Source organism: Triturus cristatus, chromosome 8 (genome assembly GCF_964204655.1).
Source record: "Triturus cristatus chromosome 8, aTriCri1.1, whole genome shotgun sequence".
NCBI classification, from domain to species: Eukaryota; Metazoa; Chordata; class Amphibia; order Caudata; family Salamandridae; genus Triturus; species Triturus cristatus.
In genome coordinates this window covers 13668178-13692092 of record NC_140591.1, presented here as the reverse complement: position 1 = coordinate 13692092, position 23915 = coordinate 13668178, and the positions used below count along the sequence as shown (strand labels likewise).

The 23915-nt window shown below is 47.4% G+C and overlaps 1 protein-coding gene across 1 annotated transcript in view; it reads right to left on the bottom strand.

The window, feature by feature from the left end:
- Positions 1-23915, bottom strand: part of VANGL1 (VANGL planar cell polarity protein 1) — a 385233-nt gene that overhangs the window by 213382 nt on the left and 147936 nt on the right. The window contains exon 3 of the mRNA XM_085620730.1: positions 20764-20893. Within this exon, the coding sequence (XP_085476856.1) occupies positions 20764-20893 (130 nt within the window). The remainder of the gene's footprint in view (positions 1-20763; positions 20894-23915) is intronic.

Below are 23915 nucleotides of genomic sequence, written 5' to 3'. Positions count from 1 at the left end.
ATCTCTGAAGAAGAACGCTCTCCTTCCTCCAGAATCTTCTTTGCGTCAGCCTTAGATTCATCTGGTAGCTGGCCAATGTATGTAGATAAATCGCACTATATTTGGCGATCATATCGTCCCAGAATTGTTAAGGCGTTTGCTGCCCTGACAAGAAGGCTGGACATAGAAGTGAATCTATTTCCCACATTGTCTAGTCGCCTACCCTCCTTATCCGGTGGCGTGGTAAGGGGTGCCGACGGATTCTTCGACTTTCTTTGGGTCGCTTGAGATATGACCGAATCCGGCTTCGGTTGGCCAACCAGACAAGCGGGACCATCAGCAGGAGCCTTATATTTCTTCTCCAGCCGCGGATGAACAGGGATGACGGCAGCTGGAGACTGCATCCCCTTAATCCCCTCACTCCATACATGTTCCACAATCGGGATAGAACGGACCGACTTTTTAAAGGGTTCTCTAAAATCATAAAGAAAGAATTCCGATTGTTCAGAAGGTATGGAAGCCCTTTCCATGAGGTTATGGAAACCTCCAATGTCCGCTGGAGGAGAATCCACAGGATCCGGCGACGGTGAAGCGGGATCCGGAATGACGTAGTCATCCCATTCCCGATCTGGGGCTTGTCCTACGCTCTGGTCATTGTCTGATGAATCGTCATGCCCCGTGACGACATTCTGGTGACGTTCTGATGGCTCCTGGTCCGAAGGTTGAGGAAGTTGAGGAACTACCATAGTCTGCAGAGGCAGTGATGGCACCTGCACCGATTGTTGGTCAGAGGGATGTGATGGAAACCTCCTCTTATAATCCATTAACATGAGCTGTAGATCGGTAATGAGCGAAGACGGCATGGCTATCATGCCCTGCTGCAACTGTTACTGTGGTCTTGTTTGTGGCATGTATTGTTGCTGGTCCATAACATAGTCTTCCGAGTCTGAGTCCTGGTATTTTACTAGTAATTGGGATGGACTATATGCATCCCCATAAGGACCATCCTCCTCATCTGAATATTCCTCCTCTTCTAAAAGGAGTGCAGGAGGTATTGGTGTCAGCCTCCGAGGAGATGTCATCTCTGGTGTAATCTTTCTTTTAATTGAAATTTCCACTTTTTAAATAGTCGTTGGAGGGATCATAACTTTGGACGGTCGACGACGATGGAATGATCGTCAACGGAATCGTCGACGAGTTCGTCGTCAGTACCACTGTAGATGACGACGTTGACATCGTCGTCTTATTCGTCGTCGTCACCATCGTCGACGTCATCCTAGTCGATGTAGTCATCATCATCGTCGACATTGGAACTGACATCACCTGTACCATGTTGCTGTCGACTAAGTTGTCTTCGACGCCGCTCTCGTCGACGCGCCCGTCGTCGAGCTGGAACCAACGTCACGTGAATCTTCGATGTAGTCGTTGACGTACCTGAAGCGGTCGTCATTGACGGACGGATTTTCTTCTCAGTTTTCCCCTCTGGAGGTACTGAAGCTGGTTTTTTGAACAGCTTTTGTTTCCCGGATGGTGGAGGGGAAATAGAAGGCCCCTGGCTCGCCTTTTGAGTAGAAAGTACCTCAGAAACCAGTCCTTCCCTCTCCTTTGCACCTCGGTGAGGGGATTTTAAGGGACTGCGCCTGTCAGACATATCAGAGGTCTTTTGCAAGGCCTTAGCAGGGGGGGGGGGGGTCAGCTGAATTTGAAGGAGAAGTCCTACCCCTCTTTTGAGATCTCCTCGAAGATGTTGCAGAGGTCTCATCGCTGTCACTGGATACAGCCTCTTTTCGTGACTTTATCTTTTGTAGCCAGGTTAGTAAACGTCCCTCGCGGTTTCTAAGGGTCTTTGATGAGAAGTTTCGGCAGATTTTACAGTCCGTGGCCTTGTGGTCAGGGTACAAGTAATAAATACAATCTTTATGCTTGTCCTCCACATAAAGCCTTTTCTTTGAACAAGTGGCACAAGCTTTAAATAAAGCCTTTTTCTCCTTGTCTGACATCCTGAAGAGAAATAGCAGTGAAAGATGAAAAAATCCAGAAGTTGAAGAGAAATCTGAGCAGAGCTCAGTGGAGACTCCCTTAGCACAACGTGCGGTAGAAAATCTGAGGCTGTCTCAGTGAGGTTCTATGGGGTGAGGCTAATCCGATTGCTTTAGTTTGGTCTCTTTTACAAAAAGAGGTGGATATGCTACAAAATGAGATGAGGCCTAGGCCTTTCTTTCTCTTTTGTATATACTGCTATGTTATTTTTTTATTTACCGAGACTCCCATTCCGACGACGGGGAATGATACAAGCTATGGGAATCTATGAAAGTTTCAATACTGGAGTAAACTCTATGTTAACATGACATAGGCCTCTAAGCAAAAGGATCAAATGGGAAGCCCTGTAGGCCAATGTCCTTTAATTACTACATGCATTGAGCGGAACCAAACCAAACTAAAAGGCTTCATCAATATGGTAATTCAATGCCTTCAGGCCCCATTCCTTCAAGGTTCGTCATAAAAGGTCACTTGTTCGTTTGGTGACGTGGGGGCTACATGAACCAACTGACATGGTGACAGATACATACCTTTGCTAGTAAACATGGTTGTTGCCAGTTTCTTTCTCAGAATATTCTAATCGCGACGGCATCAGTACAAACTGCTGAAGGGGTGGAATCACACTTCTCCTCACATCACATCCATGGGCCACCTTTTTGTCAGAAGATCTACTGAAGTTAGGCAGCAGCTTGTGTCTGATAGGACACCATGTACTTAAAGACTGGTTTGGTCTCTTAGGTATGACTGATCATTACTGAACCATGTGAATATGCCAATGTGGGGGGACAGTTAAGATGGAAAAGGCATTTACCTGTAAGAGTAGTTCTCGTCCGGGAGAATCTTCATTAAAAAAAAGTTTTTATTTTCAAGGACACAAATACTTTTGATAGCCTACTGACAGGCTATATTAGCAAGTTTTGTTTACTTTATTTACACAGGTAACCTGCTTACAGAAACCTAGGATCCTGAGAATTAAGCAACACTATTACAGTTTGCAAAGAAAAGAACAACAGCAGACACACACAACAGCACCTCGCCCACAGTTCTTTTGTGTCAAAGCCTGGTGTACTTCATTTCCAGTATCAGCCATTGTGTGATACCGTTGCCAAGCGCCAGCAAATATGAGATGATGTGAAATGGTGCACCCCAAGAATTTACACGTCCACAATGCTGTATCTTTATTCACTTTCCATATGACTCATCCAGCCAAAGCGTTTTGTTCAAACAATTTGAACTTCATCAGGGCTCCTATGTTTAGTGATAAATATTCCTTGGTAACGCATGTTCATTTCAGCGATCTCCCGGTTTAATTGCTATGCCTAGTGGAATAGTGGGCTATCAATATTGCATGAGGGGTAATAGTGTCCCCCTGATTGACACCAAAGTCCGTGTCAAACATTCTCAGGCGTGTCTCGTCTTTTGTGTAGCAATATTCCATCTTGCTGACCCTGCCTGCTGAGGTGATAGTGATGCGAAAAGCAGCCTTTCACCTCAGATGTTGTATTGAAGCTTTGTGGAGAAGTTCAAAAGGAGAAGAACACGCGACTTAGAGAGGATAATATTAAGCTCCCATGGAGAGGAGGGTCCCATAAGACCTTCCTAAATCCCTCTGGAAAATCCCTGATCACGTTGAGTCTGGGGGGAAAAAGGTTTGAGAACAGATTTTCAACAGGCAGTGGTGACTGCAAAATGTACATTAACTAAAGAAGACAAACTAAAGTAACACAACACATTCCCTTGCCATTCCACTGAAAGGGCGCGGCACTTCATTTTGGGTTGTTAAAACGTGCCGCTGTAGTCTGGGCATTTCTGGTGGCTGCATCTGTGAGAAGGTCTATTTGAGGAAACCCTAAATTGCAGAAGACATCGCCAGCACTTTACCGTTTCACACCCATGCATGGCTTTCTTGAAAAACGCTGCTGGGTGAGTCTGCTTATATATTTGAAAACACCGGGATGATGGACGGCAGTGGTTTGCAGATTTAATGCTAGGAGCTACTTCCATTTGTGCATGTTTAAATAGAACACGGCTACCTTTGTAAACGCAGGAAGGCAGCCTTGAACGTGGGAAGAAAAGACTTGAGAAGCACATGGGATATCCTTCCCTTTGGAGGGTTGAGGTCATGAGGCTTTGCCTCGCATCTGACGAGGATCAATGTGTCTGTCACAGTTGTTAGTTGAGAGTACAACGTTCGAAAGATGGTCATATTGGTGACACCATGGATCACTGGACTGCAGCTTGCGCGGGAGCTTTTCTTCCAAGCTGCCCCTTGCTTCAGGGCACTAATAAGCTTTTAAGGACTGCTGTAGTGGTCTTCCTTGCAGATGGGCAATCGCCACGAATCCCACTGGGTAGGGGATCTAGCGTCTTCTGTTGAGTGTGTTGCTTACAGTCTTGCCATGAGTGCAACCCCTTCCGATGGGCACAATAGTCTTTTCTTCCGAAGGTACTCTTTTCCCAACTGAGCATCCAGTTATGTTACAAGTAACGACGGAGTCGAACGGGAACCAACAGTGACTTCGGCTGCTCACCTCAAACCCAGCTCCTGGAGGATGGAGATTTATCTGAAGGTGGACCAGCGCTTTGTGTGGAGGCGAGGTCTTGATGGGACAGAAATCTAGGTAAGGGAATATGAAAATCTTTTTCCTTTCTCGGGTATGTTGCCACTGTCACAACATCTGAAAAATCCTTTGGGTCCGATTTCAGGCTGAATGGCAGGACCATGAGCTGGTTGAAGGTGTTGCCCATCAGAAATGTTAGGAACGTCCTAGGCTTTTTCCGAAACTGGAATGTTGAAGTCAGCATCTGAAGGCCTATGGGGTACACCCAGCCAGTCTGCTTCACGGAACTGGGGTACAATGTCACGGAGGCCAGCATAGTGAATGTTTCCTTCTTCATCCATCTGTTTGCAGTCTTCAGTTGAAGGATCAGTTTGAATTCATATCTAGATCCCTTTTCTCGAACAAGAAAGCAACGAGATACTATAGCAAATATTAGTGGGTGGAAAGAGAGCTGGGAAAGGATTCCTGATGTTCTTAACGCATGAGCCAGGCAGTAGCTGTCGAGGCGGGTCTGTCTCTGGACAGAAGACAAATATCGATCTTATGGGTATTTACGTACACCCCAAACAACAGAGCTCCAGGCAGGCTGTGCGGTTTACTTCCTTTGCCACGCTCATCCAGACGGTAGGCGTAGCCAAAACGGGTGATTTATGTCCTCTGTCGGGTGTGGAACGTAGGAAGAGAAAGGAGGCATGAGATCCAGGCCTTCTGTTTTATGTCAGTTTTGGAAGTGACGCTTTGGGCTCTTCCTGACAGACTGGAGCCCAGAGGCCCGGTCTTCTGGGAGCCGTGCAGAAGATTGCTATCCAGACATGGAGCACTGACAGCAGTATTTGGGGATCTACTAGGGTTCACAACGTTGACTGGCCTATCAGCCGTTTCTTCCTGCTGGGGCAGTTATCAGATATCGGTTAACGCAAATTCTATTCCTCTGACAATTCTGAAGTCAAACTGATGGTCAGAGAGTAGGCTTTGGACTCAATAAACCCCTTAACTGGTTGATTAACCTCAGTTTCCAGGAATGCAGGTGTAAGCTACAGTGTGAGATCTACTGAAATTCAGATTGCTCCACGGGGGATGTTGTTTCTTGAGCAGCACATTTCAGGGGTCCATGCCACTGTACAATCGCCACTCCGCCTAACACAACAGGCACAACGAGCATGCCAAACAAAGCAAGGTCTTGGCATCACAGGGTACAGGCAAGATGTGGGCCAAAGACAATTGTTAAAAACTACAGGTGCAAATTACACCAACACCACTGCTAAATAAACAGGTTCCTATTTGCAAACATTTACAACAGATCTACCTTTTTTATGCCTGCCAAGAATCCATACAGAAATTCCTAGCAGGTGTAAAGGCAATCACTAGTGCAGACTTCTACACCCAGAGGCCAGAGATATCCACAAGACTGAACACCACAAACATGTATATTTCTGGAAATTCCTAAACTGCAATTCAGCCCCTTCCAACCATGAAAATAGTCAGAAATTTACTTCAGCAAAGGGCCAGAATAACTCCTCTTCCAGGATGTGATATAGGGCGGCCCTCCAGATCTGGTAAGGGTTTAGAGGGAAGGGTTTGCCCCATGGGGAAAAACGTTTTTGACACAGAGAGAGAAAACAAAAGCTTGCATTTGCACATGGGTCTCCATTCTGCAGTGGAGAACTCAGCACAACTGGAACAGAAGAAGCCCTTGTTAAAAAAAAAACATATGATATTCCCACTAGTAAACCTGAAGAGCTATGTCTGGTAATCTGTACCCGGCACAGCTTTCCAGGCTTACTACTGGGAATGTTTATGAGCATGAAAAAGGAGAGGAATGAATTCCAAGGAGGAGCTCACATTTCCACCTGTACCTTTGTGCGAATAGGACCCTCTCTTTAAGGCTTCTCAGGACACAGTGTCAACCCTGCAATACATGTCCCTGCCCTGCCTATCCACAACACAGAGGAGTCAACCTGTCCAACTCTACAGCACAGGAGAATCAGGAAATGAAAGAATGAAAAAAGACATAACTTAAAGAATGAGCTACATCACACCTGCCTTCAAGGTAAAGACGACACCCAAGGAGAAGGACGATTTGTGACCGCAAAATGGCGCTGTACAGAAGGTCCTGGTCTGTGCAAGAACGTGAAGCTCTACTCCCATTTCTTAATCAGATTTTAGCCTTGCGGTGCTCTACAATTGCTTTGTGGCTTCTGACAGTAAACACCCTTATTTCAGTTCTGGAGTTTTCCAAACATAATATATTAGTCAGCTTTAGGTAACAAGCACCTTGACCACAGTTTCAAATGAATATTAACAATGTATTTGGCAGCTGTGGGTAGTAAGAATCTTCACTTCAGCCTCAGTGGTTTACCCTTGTGGTTATGGGTTGCTTCAGGTAAGAGCCGTGCTCACTTCAGCCTCAGAGGTTTACTCTTGTGGTTATGGGTTGCTTCAGGAAAGAGGGGTCCTCACATCTGCCTCAGAGGTTTACTCTTGTGGTTATTGGTTTCTTTGGGTAAGAGCCGTCCTCACTTCAGCCTCAGAGGTTTACTCTTGTGGTTATTGGTTTCTTTGGGTAAGAGCCGTCCTCACATCAGCCTCAGAGGTTTACTCTTGTGGTTATTGGTTGCTTCGGGTAAGAGCCGTCCTCACTTCAGCCTCAGTGGTTTACCCTTGTGGTTATGGGTTGCTTCAGGAAAGAGGGGTCCTCACATCTGCCTCAGAGGTTTACTCTTGTGGTTATTGGTTTCTTTGGGTAAGAGCCGTGCTCACTTCAGCCTCACAGGTTTACTCTTGTGGTTATGGGTTGCTTCAGGTAAGAGCCGTCCTCACTTCAGCCTCAGAGGTTTACTCTTGTGGTTATGGGTTTCTTTGGGTAAGAGCCGTGCTCACTTCAGCCTCAGAGGTTTACTCTTGTGGTTATGGGTTGCTTCAGGTAAGAGCCGTCCTCACTTCAGCCTCAGAGGTTTACTCTTGTGGTTTTGGTTTCTTTGGGTAAGAGCCGTCCTCACTTCAGCCTCAGAGGTTTACTCTTGTGGTTATGGGTTGCTTCAGGTAAGAGCCGTCCTCACTTCAGCCTCAGAGGTTTACTCTTGTAGTTATTGGTTGCTTCAGGTAAGAGCCGTCCTCACTTCAGCCTCAGAGGTTTACTCTTGTGGTTATGGGTTGCTTCAGGTAAGAGCCGTGCTCACTTCAGCCTCAGAGGTTTACTCTTGTGGTTATTGGTTGCTTTGGGTAAGAGCCGTGCTCACTTCAGCCTCAGAGGTTTACTCTTGTGGTTATTGGTTGCTTTGGGTAAGAGCCGTCCTCACATCAGCCTCAGTGGTTTACCCTTGTGGTTATGGGTTGCTTCAGGAAAGAGCCGTCCTCACATCAGCCTCAGAGGTTTACTCTTGTGGTTATGGGTTTCTTTGGGTAAGAGCCGTGCTCACTTCAGCCTCAGAGGTTTACTCTTGTGGTTATGGGTTGCTTCAGGAAAGAGGGGTCCTCACATCTGCCTCAGAGGTTTACTCTTGTGGTTATGGGTTGCTTCAGGAAAGAGGGGTCCTCACATCTGCCTCAGAGGTTTACTCTTGTGGTTTTGGTTGCTTTGGGTAAGAGCCGTCCTCACTTCAGCCTCAGTGGTTTACTCTTGTGGTTATTGGTTGCTTTGGGTAAGAGCCGTGCTCACTTTAGCCTCAGAGGTTTACTCTTGTGGTTATGGGTTGCTTCAGGAAAGAGGGGTCCTCACATCAGCCTCAGAGGTTTACTCTTGTGGTTATTGGTTGCTTTGGGTAAGAGCCGTGCTCACTTTAGCCTCAGAGGTTTACTCTTGTGGTTATTGGTTTCTTTGGGTAAGAGCCGTCCTCACTTCAGCCTCAGAGGTTTACTCTTGTGGTTATGGGTTGCTTCAGGTAAGAGCCGTGCTCACTTCAGCCTCAGAGGTTTACTCTTGTGGTTATGGGTTGCTTCAGGTAAGAGCCGTCCTCACTTTAGCCTCAGAGGTTTACTCTTGTGGTTATTGGTTGCTTTGGGTAAGAGCCGTCCTCACTTTAGCCTCAGAGGTTTACTCTTGTGGTTATTGGTTGCTTTGGGTAAGAGCCGTCCTCACTTTAGCCTCAGAGGTTTACTCTTGTGGTTATGGGTTGCTTTGGGTAAGAGCCGTGCTCACTTCAGCCTCAGAGGTTTACTCTTGTGGTTATGGGTTGCTTTGGGTAAGAGCCGTGCTCACTTTAGCCTCAGAGGTTTACTCTTGTGGTTATTGGTTGCTTCAGGAAAGAGGGGTCCTCACATCTGCCTCAGAGGTTTACTCTTGTGGTTATTGGTTTCTTTGGGTAAGAGCCGTGCTCACTTTAGCCTCACAGGTTTACTCTTGTGGTTTTGGTTTCTTTGGGTAAGAGCCGTGCTCACTTTAGCCTCAGAGGTTTACTCTTGTGGTTATGGGTTTCTTTGGGTAAGAGCCGTGCTCACTTTAGCCTCACAGGTTTACTCTTGTGGTTATGAGTTGCTTTGGGTAAGAGCCGTGCTCACTTCAGCCTCAGAGGTTTACTCTTGTGGTTATGGGTTGCTTCAGGTAAGAGCCGTGCTCACTTCAGCCTCAGAGGTTTACTCTTGTGGTTATGGGTTGCTTCAGGTAAGAGCCGTGCTCACTTCAGCCTCAGAGGTTTACTCTTGTGGTTATGGGTTGCTTCAGGTAAGAGCCGTCCTCACTTCAGCCTCAGAGGTTTACTCTTGTAGTTATTGGTTGCTTCAGGTAAGAGCCGTCCTCACTTCAGCCTCAGAGGTTTACTCTTGTGGTTTTGGTTTCTTTGGGTAAGAGCCGTCCTCACTTCAGCCTCAGAGGTTTACTCTTGTGGTTATGGGTTGCTTCAGGTAAGAGCCGTCCTCACTTCAGCCTCAGAGGTTTACTCTTGTAGTTATTGGTTGCTTCAGGTAAGAGCCGTCCTCACTTCAGCCTCAGAGGTTTACTCTTGTGGTTATGGGTTGCTTCAGGTAAGAGCCGTGCTCACTTCAGCCTCAGAGGTTTACTCTTGTGGTTATTGGTTGCTTTGGGTAAGAGCCGTGCTCACTTCAGCCTCAGAGGTTTACTCTTGTGGTTATTGGTTGCTTTGGGTAAGAGCCGTCCTCACATCAGCCTCAGTGGTTTACCCTTGTGGTTATGGGTTGCTTCAGGAAAGAGCCGTCCTCACATCAGCCTCAGAGGTTTACTCTTGTGGTTATGGGTTTCTTTGGGTAAGAGCCGTGCTCACTTCAGCCTCAGAGGTTTACTCTTGTGGTTATGGGTTGCTTCAGGAAAGAGGGGTCCTCACATCTGCCTCAGAGGTTTACTCTTGTGGTTATGGGTTGCTTCAGGAAAGAGGGGTCCTCACATCTGCCTCAGAGGTTTACTCTTGTGGTTTTGGTTGCTTTGGGTAAGAGCCGTCCTCACTTCAGCCTCAGTGGTTTACTCTTGTGGTTATTGGTTGCTTTGGGTAAGAGCCGTGCTCACTTTAGCCTCAGAGGTTTACTCTTGTGGTTATGGGTTGCTTCAGGAAAGAGGGGTCCTCACATCAGCCTCAGAGGTTTACTCTTGTGGTTATTGGTTGCTTTGGGTAAGAGCCGTGCTCACTTTAGCCTCAGAGGTTTACTCTTGTGGTTATTGGTTTCTTTGGGTAAGAGCCGTCCTCACTTCAGCCTCAGAGGTTTACTCTTGTGGTTATGGGTTGCTTCAGGTAAGAGCCGTGCTCACTTCAGCCTCAGAGGTTTACTCTTGTGGTTATGGGTTGCTTCAGGTAAGAGCCGTCCTCACTTTAGCCTCAGAGGTTTACTCTTGTGGTTATTGGTTGCTTTGGGTAAGAGCCGTCCTCACTTTAGCCTCAGAGGTTTACTCTTGTGGTTATTGGTTGCTTTGGGTAAGAGCCGTCCTCACTTTAGCCTCAGAGGTTTACTCTTGTGGTTATGGGTTGCTTTGGGTAAGAGCCGTGCTCACTTCAGCCTCAGAGGTTTACTCTTGTGGTTATGGGTTGCTTTGGGTAAGAGCCGTGCTCACTTTAGCCTCAGAGGTTTACTCTTGTGGTTATTGGTTGCTTCAGGAAAGAGGGGTCCTCACATCTGCCTCAGAGGTTTACTCTTGTGGTTATTGGTTTCTTTGGGTAAGAGCCGTGCTCACTTTAGCCTCACAGGTTTACTCTTGTGGTTTTGGTTTCTTTGGGTAAGAGCCGTGCTCACTTTAGCCTCAGAGGTTTACTCTTGTGGTTATGGGTTTCTTTGGGTAAGAGCCGTGCTCACTTTAGCCTCACAGGTTTACTCTTGTGGTTATGAGTTGCTTTGGGTAAGAGCCGTGCTCACTTCAGCCTCAGAGGTTTACTCTTGTGGTTATGGGTTGCTTCAGGTAAGAGCCGTGCTCACTTCAGCCTCAGAGGTTTACTCTTGTGGTTATGGGTTGCTTCAGGTAAGAGCCGTGCTCACTTCAGCCTCAGAGGTTTACTCTTGTGGTTATGGGTTGCTTCAGGTAAGAGCCGTCCTCACTTCAGCCTCAGAGGTTTACTCTTGTAGTTATTGGTTGCTTCAGGTAAGAGCCGTCCTCACTTCAGCCTCAGAGGTTTACTCTTGTGGTTATGGGTTGCTTCAGGTAAGAGCCGTCCTCACTTCAGCCTCAGAGGTTAACTCTTGTGGTTATTGGTTGCTTTGGGTAAGAGCCGTGCTCACTTCAGCCTCAGAGGTTTACTCTTGTGGTTTTGGTTTCTTTGGGTAAGAGCCGTCCTCACATCAGCCTCAGTGGTTTACCCTTGTGGTTATGGGTTGCTTCAGGAAAGAGCCGTCCTCACATCAGCCTCAGAGGTTTACTCTTGTGGTTATGGGTTTCTTTGGGTAAGAGCCGTGCTCACTTCAGCCTCAGAGGTTTACTCTTGTGGTTATGGGTTGCTTCAGGAAAGAGGGGTCCTCACATCTGCCTCAGAGGTTTACTCTTGTGGTTTTGGTTGCTTTGGGTAAGAGCCGTCCTCACTTCAGCCTCAGTGGTTTACTCTTGTGGTTATTGGTTGCTTTGGGTAAGAGCCGTGCTCACTTTAGCCTCAGAGGTTTACTCTTGTGGTTATGGGTTGCTTCAGGAAAGAGGGGTCCTCACATCAGCCTCAGAGGTTTACTCTTGTGGTTATTGGTTGCTTTGGGTAAGAGCCGTGCTCACTTTAGCCTCAGAGGTTTACTCTTGTGGTTATTGGTTTCTTTGGGTAAGAGCCGTGCTCACTTCAGCCTCAGAGGTTTACTCTTGTGGTTATGGGTTGCTTCAGGTAAGAGCCGTCCTCACTTTAGCCTCAGAGGTTTACTCTTGTGGTTATGGGTTGCTTTGGGTAAGAGCCGTGCTCACTTCAGCCTCAGAGGTTTACTCTTGTGGTTATGGGTTGCTTTGGGTAAGAGCCGTGCTCACTTCAGCCTCAGAGGTTTACTCTTGTGGTTATGGGTTGCTTTGGGTAAGAGCCGTGCTCACTTTAGCCTCAGAGGTTTACTCTTGTGGTTATTGGTTGCTTCAGGAAAGAGGGGTCCTCACATCTGCCTCAGAGGTTTACTCTTGTGGTTATTGGTTTCTTTGGGTAAGAGCCGTGCTCACTTTAGCCTCACAGGTTTACTCTTGTGGTTTTGGTTTCTTTGGGTAAGAGCCGTGCTCACTTTAGCCTCAGAGGTTTACTCTTGTGGTTATGGGTTTCTTTGGGTAAGAGCCGTGCTCACTTTAGCCTCACAGGTTTACTCTTGTGGTTATGAGTTGCTTTGGGTAAGAGCCGTGCTCACTTCAGCCTCAGAGGTTTACTCTTGTGGTTATGGGTTGCTTCAGGTAAGAGCCGTGCTCACTTCAGCCTCAGAGGTTTACTCTTGTGGTTATGGGTTGCTTCAGGTAAGAGCCGTGCTCACTTCAGCCTCAGAGGTTTACTCTTGTGGTTATGGGTTGCTTCAGGTAAGAGCCGTCCTCACTTTAGCCTCAGAGGTTTACTCTTGTGGTTATGGGTTGCTTCAGGTAAGAGCCGTCCTCACTTCAGCCTCAGAGGTTTACTCTTGTGGTTATGGGTTGCTTCAGGTAAGAGCCGTCCTCACTTCAGCCTCAGAGGTTTACTCTTGTGGTTATGGGTTTCTTTGGGTAAGAGCCGTCCTCACTTTAGCCTCAGAGGTTTACTCTTGTGGTTATGGGTTTCTTTGGGTAAGAGCCGTGCTCACTTTAGCCTCACAGGTTTACTCTTGTGGTTATGAGTTGCTTTGGGTAAGAGCCGTGCTCACTTCAGCCTCAGAGGTTTACTCTTGTGGTTATGGGTTGCTTCAGGTAAGAGCCGTGCTCACTTCAGCCTCAGAGGTTTACTCTTGTGGTTATGGGTTGCTTCAGGTAAGAGCCGTGCTCACTTCAGCCTCAGAGGTTTACTCTTGTGGTTATGGGTTGCTTCAGGTAAGAGCCGTCCTCACTTTAGCCTCAGAGGTTTACTCTTGTGGTTATGGGTTGCTTCAGGTAAGAGCCGTCCTCACTTCAGCCTCAGAGGTTTACTCTTGTGGTTATGGGTTTCTTTGGGTAAGAGCCGTGCTCACTTCAGCCTCAGAGGTTTACTCTTGTGGTTATTGGTTTCTTTGGGTAAGAGCCATGCTCACTTCAGCCTCAGAGGTTTACTCTTGTGGTTATGGGTTGCTTCAGGAAAGAGGGGTCCTCACATCAGCCTCAGAGGTTTACTCTTGTGGTTATTGGTTGCTTTGGGTAAGAGCCGTGCTCACTTCAGCCTCAGAGGTTTACTCTTGTGGTTATGGGTTGCTTCAGGAAAGAGGGGTCCTCACATCAGCCTCAGAGGTTTACTCTTGTGGTTATGGGTTGCTTTGGGTAAGAGCCGTGCTCACTTCAGCCTCAGAGGTTTACTCTTGTGGTTATGGGTTGCTTTGGGTAAGAGCCGTGCCCACTTCAGCGTCAGAGGTTTACTCTTGTGGTTACAGACTGCTTCGGGTAGTAAGCAACCTTACTTTAGCCTCAGAGGTTTACTCGCTTGGTTACTGGCTGAGTATGGGAGTAAGCAACCTTAATTTAGCCTCAGAGACTTACTCTCGTGGTTTTAGACTTCTTCGGGCGGTAAGCAGCCTCAGATATTTACTTGCATGGGTACTAACTGCTTGTCTGTTTCAGAGGTTAACTCCTATGGCTACTGGCTGCTTCGAGTAGCAAGCATCCTCACTTCACTGGAGAGGTTTACGCGCATGGTTACTGGCAGCTCTGGATACTAAACATTCTCACATCAGCCTCAGATCCTTAGTCTCCTGGCTAGAGGCTGCTTTGGGTAGTAGGCATTCTAACTTCAGGCCTCAGAGGTTTACTCTCCTGGCTAGAGGCTGCTTTGGGTAGTAGGCATTCTAACTTCAGGCCTCAGAGGTTTAGTCTCCTGGCTAGAGGCTGCTTTGGGTAGTAGGCATTCTAACTTCAGGCCTCAGAGGTTTACTCTCCTGGCTAGAGGCTGCTTTGGGTAGTAGGCATTCTAACTTCAGACCTCAGAGGTTTAGTCTCCTGGCTAGAGGCTGCTTTGGGTAGTAGGCATTCTAACTTCAGACCTCAGAGGTTTAGTCTCCTGGCTAGAGGCTGCTTTGGGTAGTAGGCATTCTAACTTCAGGCCTCAGAGGTTTACTCTCCTGGCTAGAGGCTGCTTTGGGTAGTAGGCATTCTAACTTCAGACCTCAGAGGTTTACTCTCATGGTTACTGGCTAAGTCGGGTAATAAGGAGACACTTCAGCCTCAGGTTAAATCTCATGTTTACCAACTGTTGCGGTTGTAAGCAGCCTCACTTAATCCCCAGAGGTATATTCTCATGGTTACGGACTCCTTCAAGTTCTAAGCACCCTCGCCTCAGTTTCAGAGGATTACTCCTGTGGTTCCCTGCTACTTCGGCCTCAGAGGTTAACCAGCTGTTTCAGGCAGTAAGAAATATTACTTTAGCCTAAAGGGTTGACTTTCCCGGTTATTGGCCGATATGAATTATAAGCAGTCATACCTGTACCTGTGTACTATCACAGTCAGAATTCGGCACTCAGCAGGGCACTACAGCTCAGACAGAGCAGTCACTTTAAAACGGCAGCAGAAAAAAAACAAAGAAATCATAACGGATATTGTCATCCTGCGGTCAGACCCAAATTCGGCAAAGGATTCACATGCCACCGCCAAGTTCTTCGTTTGGGAAGCAAATCCAACATCTCACTTGCAGGAAATTCCTTCCAGTGACTCACACAGTGACAACCGCAGCACTTACAGGAGCTTCTCGAAATCTTATCTGTGCATTCCAGCGGTTACGGAGGTGGAGAAAGCACAATGCTGGGAATCCATGCCAAGGTGTTAAATCGTGCCCGTTCTTAACGCATGGATCACCGCTCTATCCGCCCTCGCTACAAACTGCTCCTAGAGCCTCACATCTATTAAACCTCACCACAGTCAGCCTCTTCCTCCTCAGCTCCATTCATCATGGCTGCAGACTCCTTAAAGGGTCTCCATTCTGTCCACTGTCACTGCAAAGTCCTTCAACCTTCTCGACTCCGTCTATCCTAACTATACACTATCTGGGAGAGATGAGAGGTGCTGCTCAAAAGCGAAGGGGGCTGTATTGATAAGGTAGTCGTAGATTCCTATCGGTCTGAATGTGAAAGTACTATGGAGTGCTTGGCTTTTATTCTGTGAACACACCCGAGGTAAGGAAATATGACCTGGAGGATGACGCCTTTCTAAGGAAAGGTTCCATGGTGTGAGACAAGGTTGCCTGAAAGGGTGTCATAGGATTTTAGAGTAAGGGATCCTTGTAGCGGTGCACTCACTGTGTTTTTGCGTGGATGGCCGTGTCGCACTAGATATACTACTCCAGTAAAAGATGGAGTAATGGTTTCCTTAGGTCAGACTCCCACATCCTTCAGTTGTTGGAAAAGGAGTATGCCATGGGGGTCCTGTTGCCGGCCTTTAGTGATTCTATATATGAGCAGACCCAAGAAGTCATCAATTTATGTCACGCGTGAGGAAGCCTGAAGTGTCATCAGCTTTTTAAAGGCTTTGGCGAGTCAGAGGTTGAGTTGTTGCACTTCAGTGATACGGATGGAAGGTAAGCTGAAATTCAGAACAGAAAATATGTTGATGTTGCATTACAGTTCTGGAGATGGTCTCGTCAGTCTGTTGTAGTGAGACTGGTAGACATGTTGAGGTGGTGATCACTTCAGATGAAGGGCTGGTTTACAGTGGGGAAAGGAGTTGGCCTAACGGCTAGGGCGGTTGTCCTCGAATCTGGGAAACTGGGGTCGAGGTCGGCTACAACGCTGAACATCCTATGATTCTGGGCAAATCACTTAATCTCCCCATGCCTACAAAAAATAAAAATGAATGTGTCTTCATGTAACGCAACTGGTGCTATGTAAAGCGCTTTGATACTCGATTCGGGTCAAGTTTGCGCTATATAAAACTCAGCAAAAAAAAACCAGTAACCACGGCTGCTGTAGTTGTAGGAAAAATGCAACCAGGGTGCGTCCAGCCAAGCGTGTATGACTGGAGAAAGTTTTGGAAATGTTGAGGACTCTTTAAGGAAATCCAACTGGTTTGGTGGAGGTTTGTTTGGTCAAACAAAATCCTAAACTCTCCCGGGATGCAGAAGTTACTGTGTATTATGAGGAGAGCTCTTGAAGACTACGACTAGACCCCTACAAGTCTTCTTGGTAGACATCCAACGAAGCGGCCTCATGATGGGTGGGTGCAGCGTTTCAGGGGGGAAAGAAAGTCTGAGGTTGAGGCAGATCATGTGACCGATCTTGAAGTGGTGATGGTTTTATGATGATCATTCTGGGGATACAACAAAGAAGAGGGAAGTAGAAAGTTGGCATAGAAGACAGGTGGCGGCTGGTAAAGGCGGGGCGCTGAGAGAGGAAGAGGGGAAAGCTACGTGCTCAACCCATCCTCAGACTTCAAGAGGGGACGGAGGACCCTGAAGTAGTGAAAGTGAGGGTGGGGGGGGGGAGGGGGTACTGGGAGAAAAATGTGCGAAGGTAGTTGAAGTGACAGGCCATGAATAGTTAGGAAAAAATATCAGGTGCTACGTTTCCTACCGCCAGAGTAAGATTCCCAGCGTTGTTATTTTTCTTTCTGTAATAAGCTTTTTTTTTTTTTTTTAATTCTAAACACATCAACAGCATCACAAAGATCGTGTTGAAACTTCGGTGCATAAGGAGGGCCACATACAGATACCACCCTAGTTTTTCGAACAAAGCCCATCAGATCAAACAAGACACAGAACAGTACATGGGAGGCTCACAGTCCATGTTAAAGCGACGCATGACATTGGAATACCAGGGAAATGCAGTCAACATGCCATCTGATAGGTGTGTCATTCAATCACTCATCCTCATCGCTCGAGGCACCCTCCCACAATCCCCCCTCACACTTCCACATCCTCCTGAAGCTTGTCGTCAGTTCTACCACTCTTCATAAGGATGTCCCTCGCCACATCCCTCTCCCAGCGTGCCAGCGAAGGTGCCCTCAGCCCGTCCACGCGATAGCCACGCGCCTCCTGGCCAATACCAGCGCTAACAGTAGGACCTTATATGGCATCTTTCTTCCCTCGGATCTCAGGCAGAGCTGAGGCAGGAGGGTCCGCTGCAGTGCTGTGGTCCGTGCAATTCTATCCAAGACCAAAACGCAGACACTAATGGGCGACCCCAAGCCAAATGCGTGACATCTGCCCCGCCAATGTTACAGTGTGTACAACGGGGACCGGAAGAGATAAGCAGCCATATAAGTGCGAAGAAATGCAAATAAACAAGCTTAAACTGTGCACACACCCTGGCTCATTCCTCATCCTAGTCCAACTCCCGGCTTCCCTAGGTGGGCTGTCCCACTGTCCTCGGTAGACACGTGATGAGGTAGCGGCTGAACTGGAGGCGCTTTAACTCTCAAGGAACTATCCTCCCCATCCCACACACAGACTAATCTAAGGAACTGATTTTGCAAGAACACCACAGAAATTCCTTCCCAACAAAAAGTAAAATATCTGTGCCAACGCTGCAGTCGTGAAGTGCTGTATATGCATCAATCGATGAAATGTACAGAAGAGGCCAAAGACAGGGCAATGACCTTGTGTGCACCTGAAGTTGGACTGTTCTGGTGCAGAGTTTCAGAGGCTGTTGTCTTGTATATTTGATGCCGGAAGAGGCCTCCAACTAGAGAAGGTCAGAGAAGATCTCTAATTCTGCCCACACCCCAGCTGTGCATGTTCAAGGCTACAGAGCAACATCTGAACACAGAAGCCAGAGCATCAACCCAGTCTCAGATCAGTGGAAATTCAGGAGCAAGTACTCAAATAGATGTCAAATCATTTCCGTAGCCTACTCTGGGCATGTCAAACGTAGCATGAGCTTTTACTGTGAAAATCGAACGCATACTGCCATCTATTCAACTGCCTGGTTTCCTATGGATGTATATGATCATGGTATGTGACAGCAAATGATGGTATGTTACTCACCTGGTGACTTAACACTTCTAAAATGCAAAACATCAAAATCGAGAAGATGTTACTGGAACAAATGCAATGTACAGCAGTCCCGCGGTGCCTGAACACACGTGTAAGGACAATTCGAGAGCGCATCAACTGTCTGGTAATGGAAACATCTGACAACACTGACTATGAACTTGCTGAACACAACTAAGACCATTAATAATACCTCAATCCGCATCACAGCCCTGACTGCTCAAAAGTACAGACTGAGCTACACGTCAGACTGCAGGGGAGCTGCTCCGCACCAGCACCTCAATGGGAACCTTTCCTCTTAACTGGGTAGTAAACCCTGCCGATTCCACAGGGACCATAGGGTAAGTACTTCGATAGCCAATGCACACTTGGGCACCGTAATGCCAGAGTTACCTCACCCAGGGAAGCCGGGTGCAGGGGTGTCCTTTGGTGTCGGGTCGCGATGCTGCTTTCAATGGGAATCGTTGAAGTCTTGCTGCTTGTGTCGTCGGGTGAAGTGTCCGTGGAAATCCAACGATGGATTGGAGTTGCAGGCGACCTAGAAATTGAGGGGACAGAGTTCAGAGTCACTTGCCAGTGACCGGTGGCCTTCAGGATAGATGACCACAACTGTTGAGTCTCTTCACGTCGCTGATGGTGTTTTGTCTCTTCGCCCACGTGGTCCAGGAGAGATCGAGGAAGACCAGCAGCTGGATTTGGAGGGTCCCACGACGTCTGCAGCTGATGGCGGTGTCAGCACTCGGATCGGAGCCAACAAACCTTGGCAACTGCAAGTCTCGTGTAGAATGAAGATCTTGGATGGTTCACACCAGCAAGGTCCGATGGACTTACCTAGCGAGGGTAAGTGAGGGCAGGCCCAGAGCAACCAGGCGAACCCTTGGAGCAGTTCAGAAAGTCTTCAGGCGGGCTACTAGCCAACGGGCAAGCAACCGCAAAGACGCATTCGCAGGGAAACTTCAGGAGCAGCCCACGGTCACTCGGGACGAGGTAGGCCGCTGATCTTGGGTTCCAGACCTGCTAGGGACTTGGACATTAAAGTGGTCCAAAGCACAAGTTTGTAGTTCGTCGTTCAGGGCTTGCACTCGAAATTTAGTGCACGGTTCCCTGGTATTGCTGTACCTCGTCACTCGTGGGGTCCAGACGCCACAGCTTCGATGGGGACTCAAAATGGCCGACGAGAGGTCAGGAAATCAGCTTCAGGGGACGCAGGGACTTCGGGCTCCGGCGGGAGCGGTAAAGTTTGCAACCGTTGTTCAGTCCTTTAGGTGCCTGCCAAGCAGGGGAGTCCCTCCTTGACTCCAAGGGAGATCCTTCGGTCTTCTAAAGATAGTAGAAAGTTGAAGGGCCAGGATTCTTCTTCGGTGAGCGTCGTCCAGGTGTAATCTAAATTGCACTGGCAATGTGTGGTATCTTATACTGATAAGATGGGAGGGACTAGCTCTATGGCCACTCCTCTAGGAGGGCCAGGGTAGTGGGTGGTTACACCCACTTCCCTTTGTCCAGTTTCGCGCCAGGACAGGGGCAGGCAGCCCCTGAACCGGTTTGAGCTGGCATATGCACAGAGGAGCCTACTGCTCCCCCAGTGCAGGACTTCAAAGCACTCTAAGAGTGCACCCACCCAGCTCCAATACACTAAATCCTGTCTGGGAGGTGGGGACACCTCCCTGTGACAGGAAACCCTTTGTTGAGCTCCCTCCACTGCGAGTTTCGGTCAGCAGCAGGAGGGCAGCCCGGTGTCTGTGCTGGTGGCATCCATCTTGTGATGCCAGGGCTCTAGATGATTTCTACCGTGTAGTACAGGGTGTACATGTCGTCCCCTCTAGAAGGGTGGGATCCTACTCCCACACCAGTTACTGATGTGGGGGTAGGATTCCAAGTTGTTTGACACCAAACACGACATATTTTGATGCAGTCATTCCAAAGTTAGCATTTACTGCGAGGCTATAATGCACTTAAGAGTATATGGTTTAACCACATCCACAAACAGCAGCAGAGAATAGATTCTGCCAGCTGCAGAGGGGTCCTGCTCAGGCAGAAGCACCCCCTCACATAGTAAACCAAGCACCTTGCCCTTGGGATTGATAGGGCCTACCATAGGGGTGACTGATAGGTTTATATGTGTGTGTATGGTGAGATATAGGAATCTATACCTCAGTGAGGAGTGCTAACTCTACCAAACACAGGCTGCAGTAGCAGGCCTGTGGTGTCAGATTGTGAGTGCTTCCCAGGGGTGGCATAATACATGCTGCAGCCCCTGGTAGGCCTGTGAAGTACCAATGCCCTAGGTACCTAAGGTACCATATACTAGGGGCCCATAAGGTACCACAGTATCCAATAACTAGTGCATCTAATATGCACACCAATCATTTAAGGGAGTAAGCAGATAGGCTGGGGTCCTGGATAGCAGGATCCCAGCCAGACTAGTCAAAAAACCATTCAAACACCAGGAAAAAAGTGGGGGCAACCATATAGTCAGATTCCACCTTCCTACAGTGATTCACGAGTAAGCACATCTCAGAACATGTACAAGGTCCTAAAGTGTGGTTGCGTGTAAGGGCACCCACACTCCCCTGCAGGATTGACTAGCTTCTTCCTAGAATCCACCAGCTCAACCACTTACATCGATTAGCTCCTCTAACAGGATTAAGTACCAGTTGCCCTTGGACTCCCTATTTCCACTCCGTTAGCAGCAGCGATTCACTAGGAGCAGATACAATAAGAGTAGGGTGAATTCTTACCTGCCCTTCGTCTCCTCGGACCGACTCGTCTCCAAGCAGTGGCTCAGCAGGAGGCGTCTGGATAGTAACAGACTTCTCCGATCGGTTGCCATCTTTACTGTGGGCTTTGTGCCGGTCTCTACTCCTTTCCCTGTACAGACCAGAAAGAAAGAGTATTGATTGGGATCCACTGAGTAGAACACTAATCTCCAGACAGCCATTCACAGCTTGCTCCTCAGGCACGTGTCCAAGATCCAGCCTCTTACCTCACATTCAATCAATCAATCATCATTTGCACAACACTTTCATCCCTAGGGATATCTGGGCGCTGAGGGTGCCATGTCTCTGTCCAAAAGCCAGGTCTTAGCGTTCTTTCTGAAGTCCGCCAGGGTGGGTGCATTCAAACAGCCATGTTGCTACAAACCTCATTGCTCAAGAAAATGATATTTGTCCACTTAACTCTTCCCCACAAGATTAGCATCCTTCTGGCAAACCATAGTGTCACTCTTGGAAATCGCCACGGAGACCAGGTACAGCCACAAAGGAGGTAGTAGTATGAACAGCCAAATGTCTTTCTCTAGTGTCCGAAAGTGGGTGGCTTTCACTAGTGCCTTTTTAGGTCTGCTTTGAGTCAGCTTTAGAGATCTTACAGCCTCATGTATTCCAAAAAAACAAATAACCAAATCTATCCATGCATAGAGAGGCTTTAGGCCAGGCCTCTTCATCCACTGGTCTATTTGGTAGTTTTTCACATTTTGTTTCCACCCAACAGAGCATCGCATTGGGCAGTGGATCAGCCCAGCTCAGCCATTGGTTTTCCTGCACTGGAAGTGACCGCCTTTTGCATGGTAACAGGAAGATTTGCGCCTCAGGAGAAGCAAACATAATGATCAGAGCTGGTGGGCCAATACTTTACTTTCTCAATGTTTTTCCTTTCCATTATTTAACCTTTATTTTATTTTTTACAATACTGATGTACTTAAATTAAACTATATCTTCTTGGCATAGTCTTGAGTTCACTGGGAAAACATTAAGGTTTGGTTTATACAAGGATGAGGAGAGAAGGTGGAACACCTTTTTCAAACCAAGCATGAATGTCAATTTGAAGATACTAACTTGATTTCTAGCCTCCAATTTTACATTTCGGTTCTTTGTGTATATACACTTTATTAATCTGTTAATCATATTTCATTTTCTAAGTAGTTGCAGGTAGACTTCGCAGACTCACAAGGATCCCTGGACCACAGGTTAAAAACCACTGCCCTGGATTAAGCGGTCACTATTCTGCTTCACCTCCCAAAGGACCTGTTGGACCTGTCAGCCCTAGGGTGGTCTCCCCATCTATTTTTGATCGTGCCTCATTTTTTCCACCCTCATTAGGTCTCGCCTTGCTATCGCGTAAGCGATCGCAAAGCGAGACTATAGAGAGCGGGCTGGAAAGTGCTCCCAAAAAGCGGATTGCATGGCTAGCACGTGCACAATCACGCGCATCGTGCCGCCATGCAATCTGCTTTTTAGGAGCACTTCAAAGGGTCCGCTCCCCCTCCTGGAATGCGCTCCCCCGCCCCCAAGCGCGCGCGCGCCACGCTCCGCTGGGCTTGTCTTTTTTTTTTTTTTAACTTAAAGCGCGAGGCGCGCGTGCGGCCAATGCTGGTTATTACCTTGAAGCGGCGCTCCTTTACTTTTGGAAGCAATGTGAGTACTTTAGTGAGGGGTTTCTATTTTTATCACTCTCTCCTTATCTATCCTACATGTACTTTCAACTCTGCATGACAAACTCCGTTCTTTAATTGCGTTCTAATGTTATCAAACGTCGCCTTTTCACGCTTCTCTCAATTGCATAACCATTTTGAGAACCTTCTATTTCCTCACCAGCAATTACAGCAATTCAGTTTTCTACAGCGCCAACTAAACCCGAAGGTATTCGAGCGCTTTACATGACCACCAGTTACATTACACGAGGACGGATTCATGTTTTTGTAGGCACGGGGAGATTAAGAGATTTACGCAGAATCACAAAATAGTTGACACGGAGATTCGAACCGGGTTTCAACTCTGCATGACAAACTCCGTTCTTTAATTGCTTTCTAATGTTATCAAACGTCGCCTTTTCACGCTCCTCTCAATTGCATAACCATTTTGAGAACCTTCTATTTCCTCACCAGCAATTACAGCAATTCAGTTTTCTACAGCGCCAACTCGACCCGAAGGTATTCGAGCGCTTTACATGACCACCAGTTACATTACACGAGGACGGATTCATGTTTTTGTAGGCACGGGGAGATTAAGAGATTTACGCAGAATCACAAAATAATTGACACGGAGATTCGAACCGGGTTTCAACTCTGCATGACAAACTCCGTTCTTTAATTGCGTTCTAATGTTATCAAACGTCGCCTTTTCACGCTCCTCTCAATTGCATAACCATTTTGAGAACCTTCTATTTCCTCACCAGCAATTACAGCAATTCAGTTTTCTACAGCGCCAACTCGAGCCGAAGGTATTCGAGCGCTTTACATGACCACCAGTTACATTACACGAGGACGGACTCATGTTTTTGTAGGCACGGGGAGATTAAGAGATTTACGCAGAATCACAAAATAATTGACACGGAGATTCGAACCGGGTTCCCCAGCTCCAAAACCGGCAACTAAAGCTGTTATGCCACATCCGTGTTGGAATGAAAGTGAGTTGGACGCTGGGAAACATTATGAGAGGCATTTCCCTCATCCTTAGAATGGGAATGTGGGTGAACCGGCGTTTCCCGGTTGTCGGCGCATGAAGTGCAGTATTGAAGCGTTCCGTAAAAAAAACAAAAAAAAAAAAACACATATAATATAAAGAACAAGTACTTTACAGTCCTCTTCAAGCCATCCGCCTCGAGACCGATCTCCAACAAATGCTTTCCCTGCAGCCGTATTTGAATGGGTATCAAAGTTTCAGTTTCGTTTCATCACTAGCCAGATCACATGGTTAAGGCACTCGAGAAGCGAGATAGAAACCGACGCCTGCTTGTTGGCAAGCATAATAACATCTAGTACCCTGTTCAACATCGATCTCACAGGTCCTGATTAAAACAAGCATTGGCATAGCCAATAGGTCTCGCTTTTGGGACCTTATAAGTGTTGAACTATGCAACAGTTGCATAACTAAATACTTATAAGGTCCCAAAA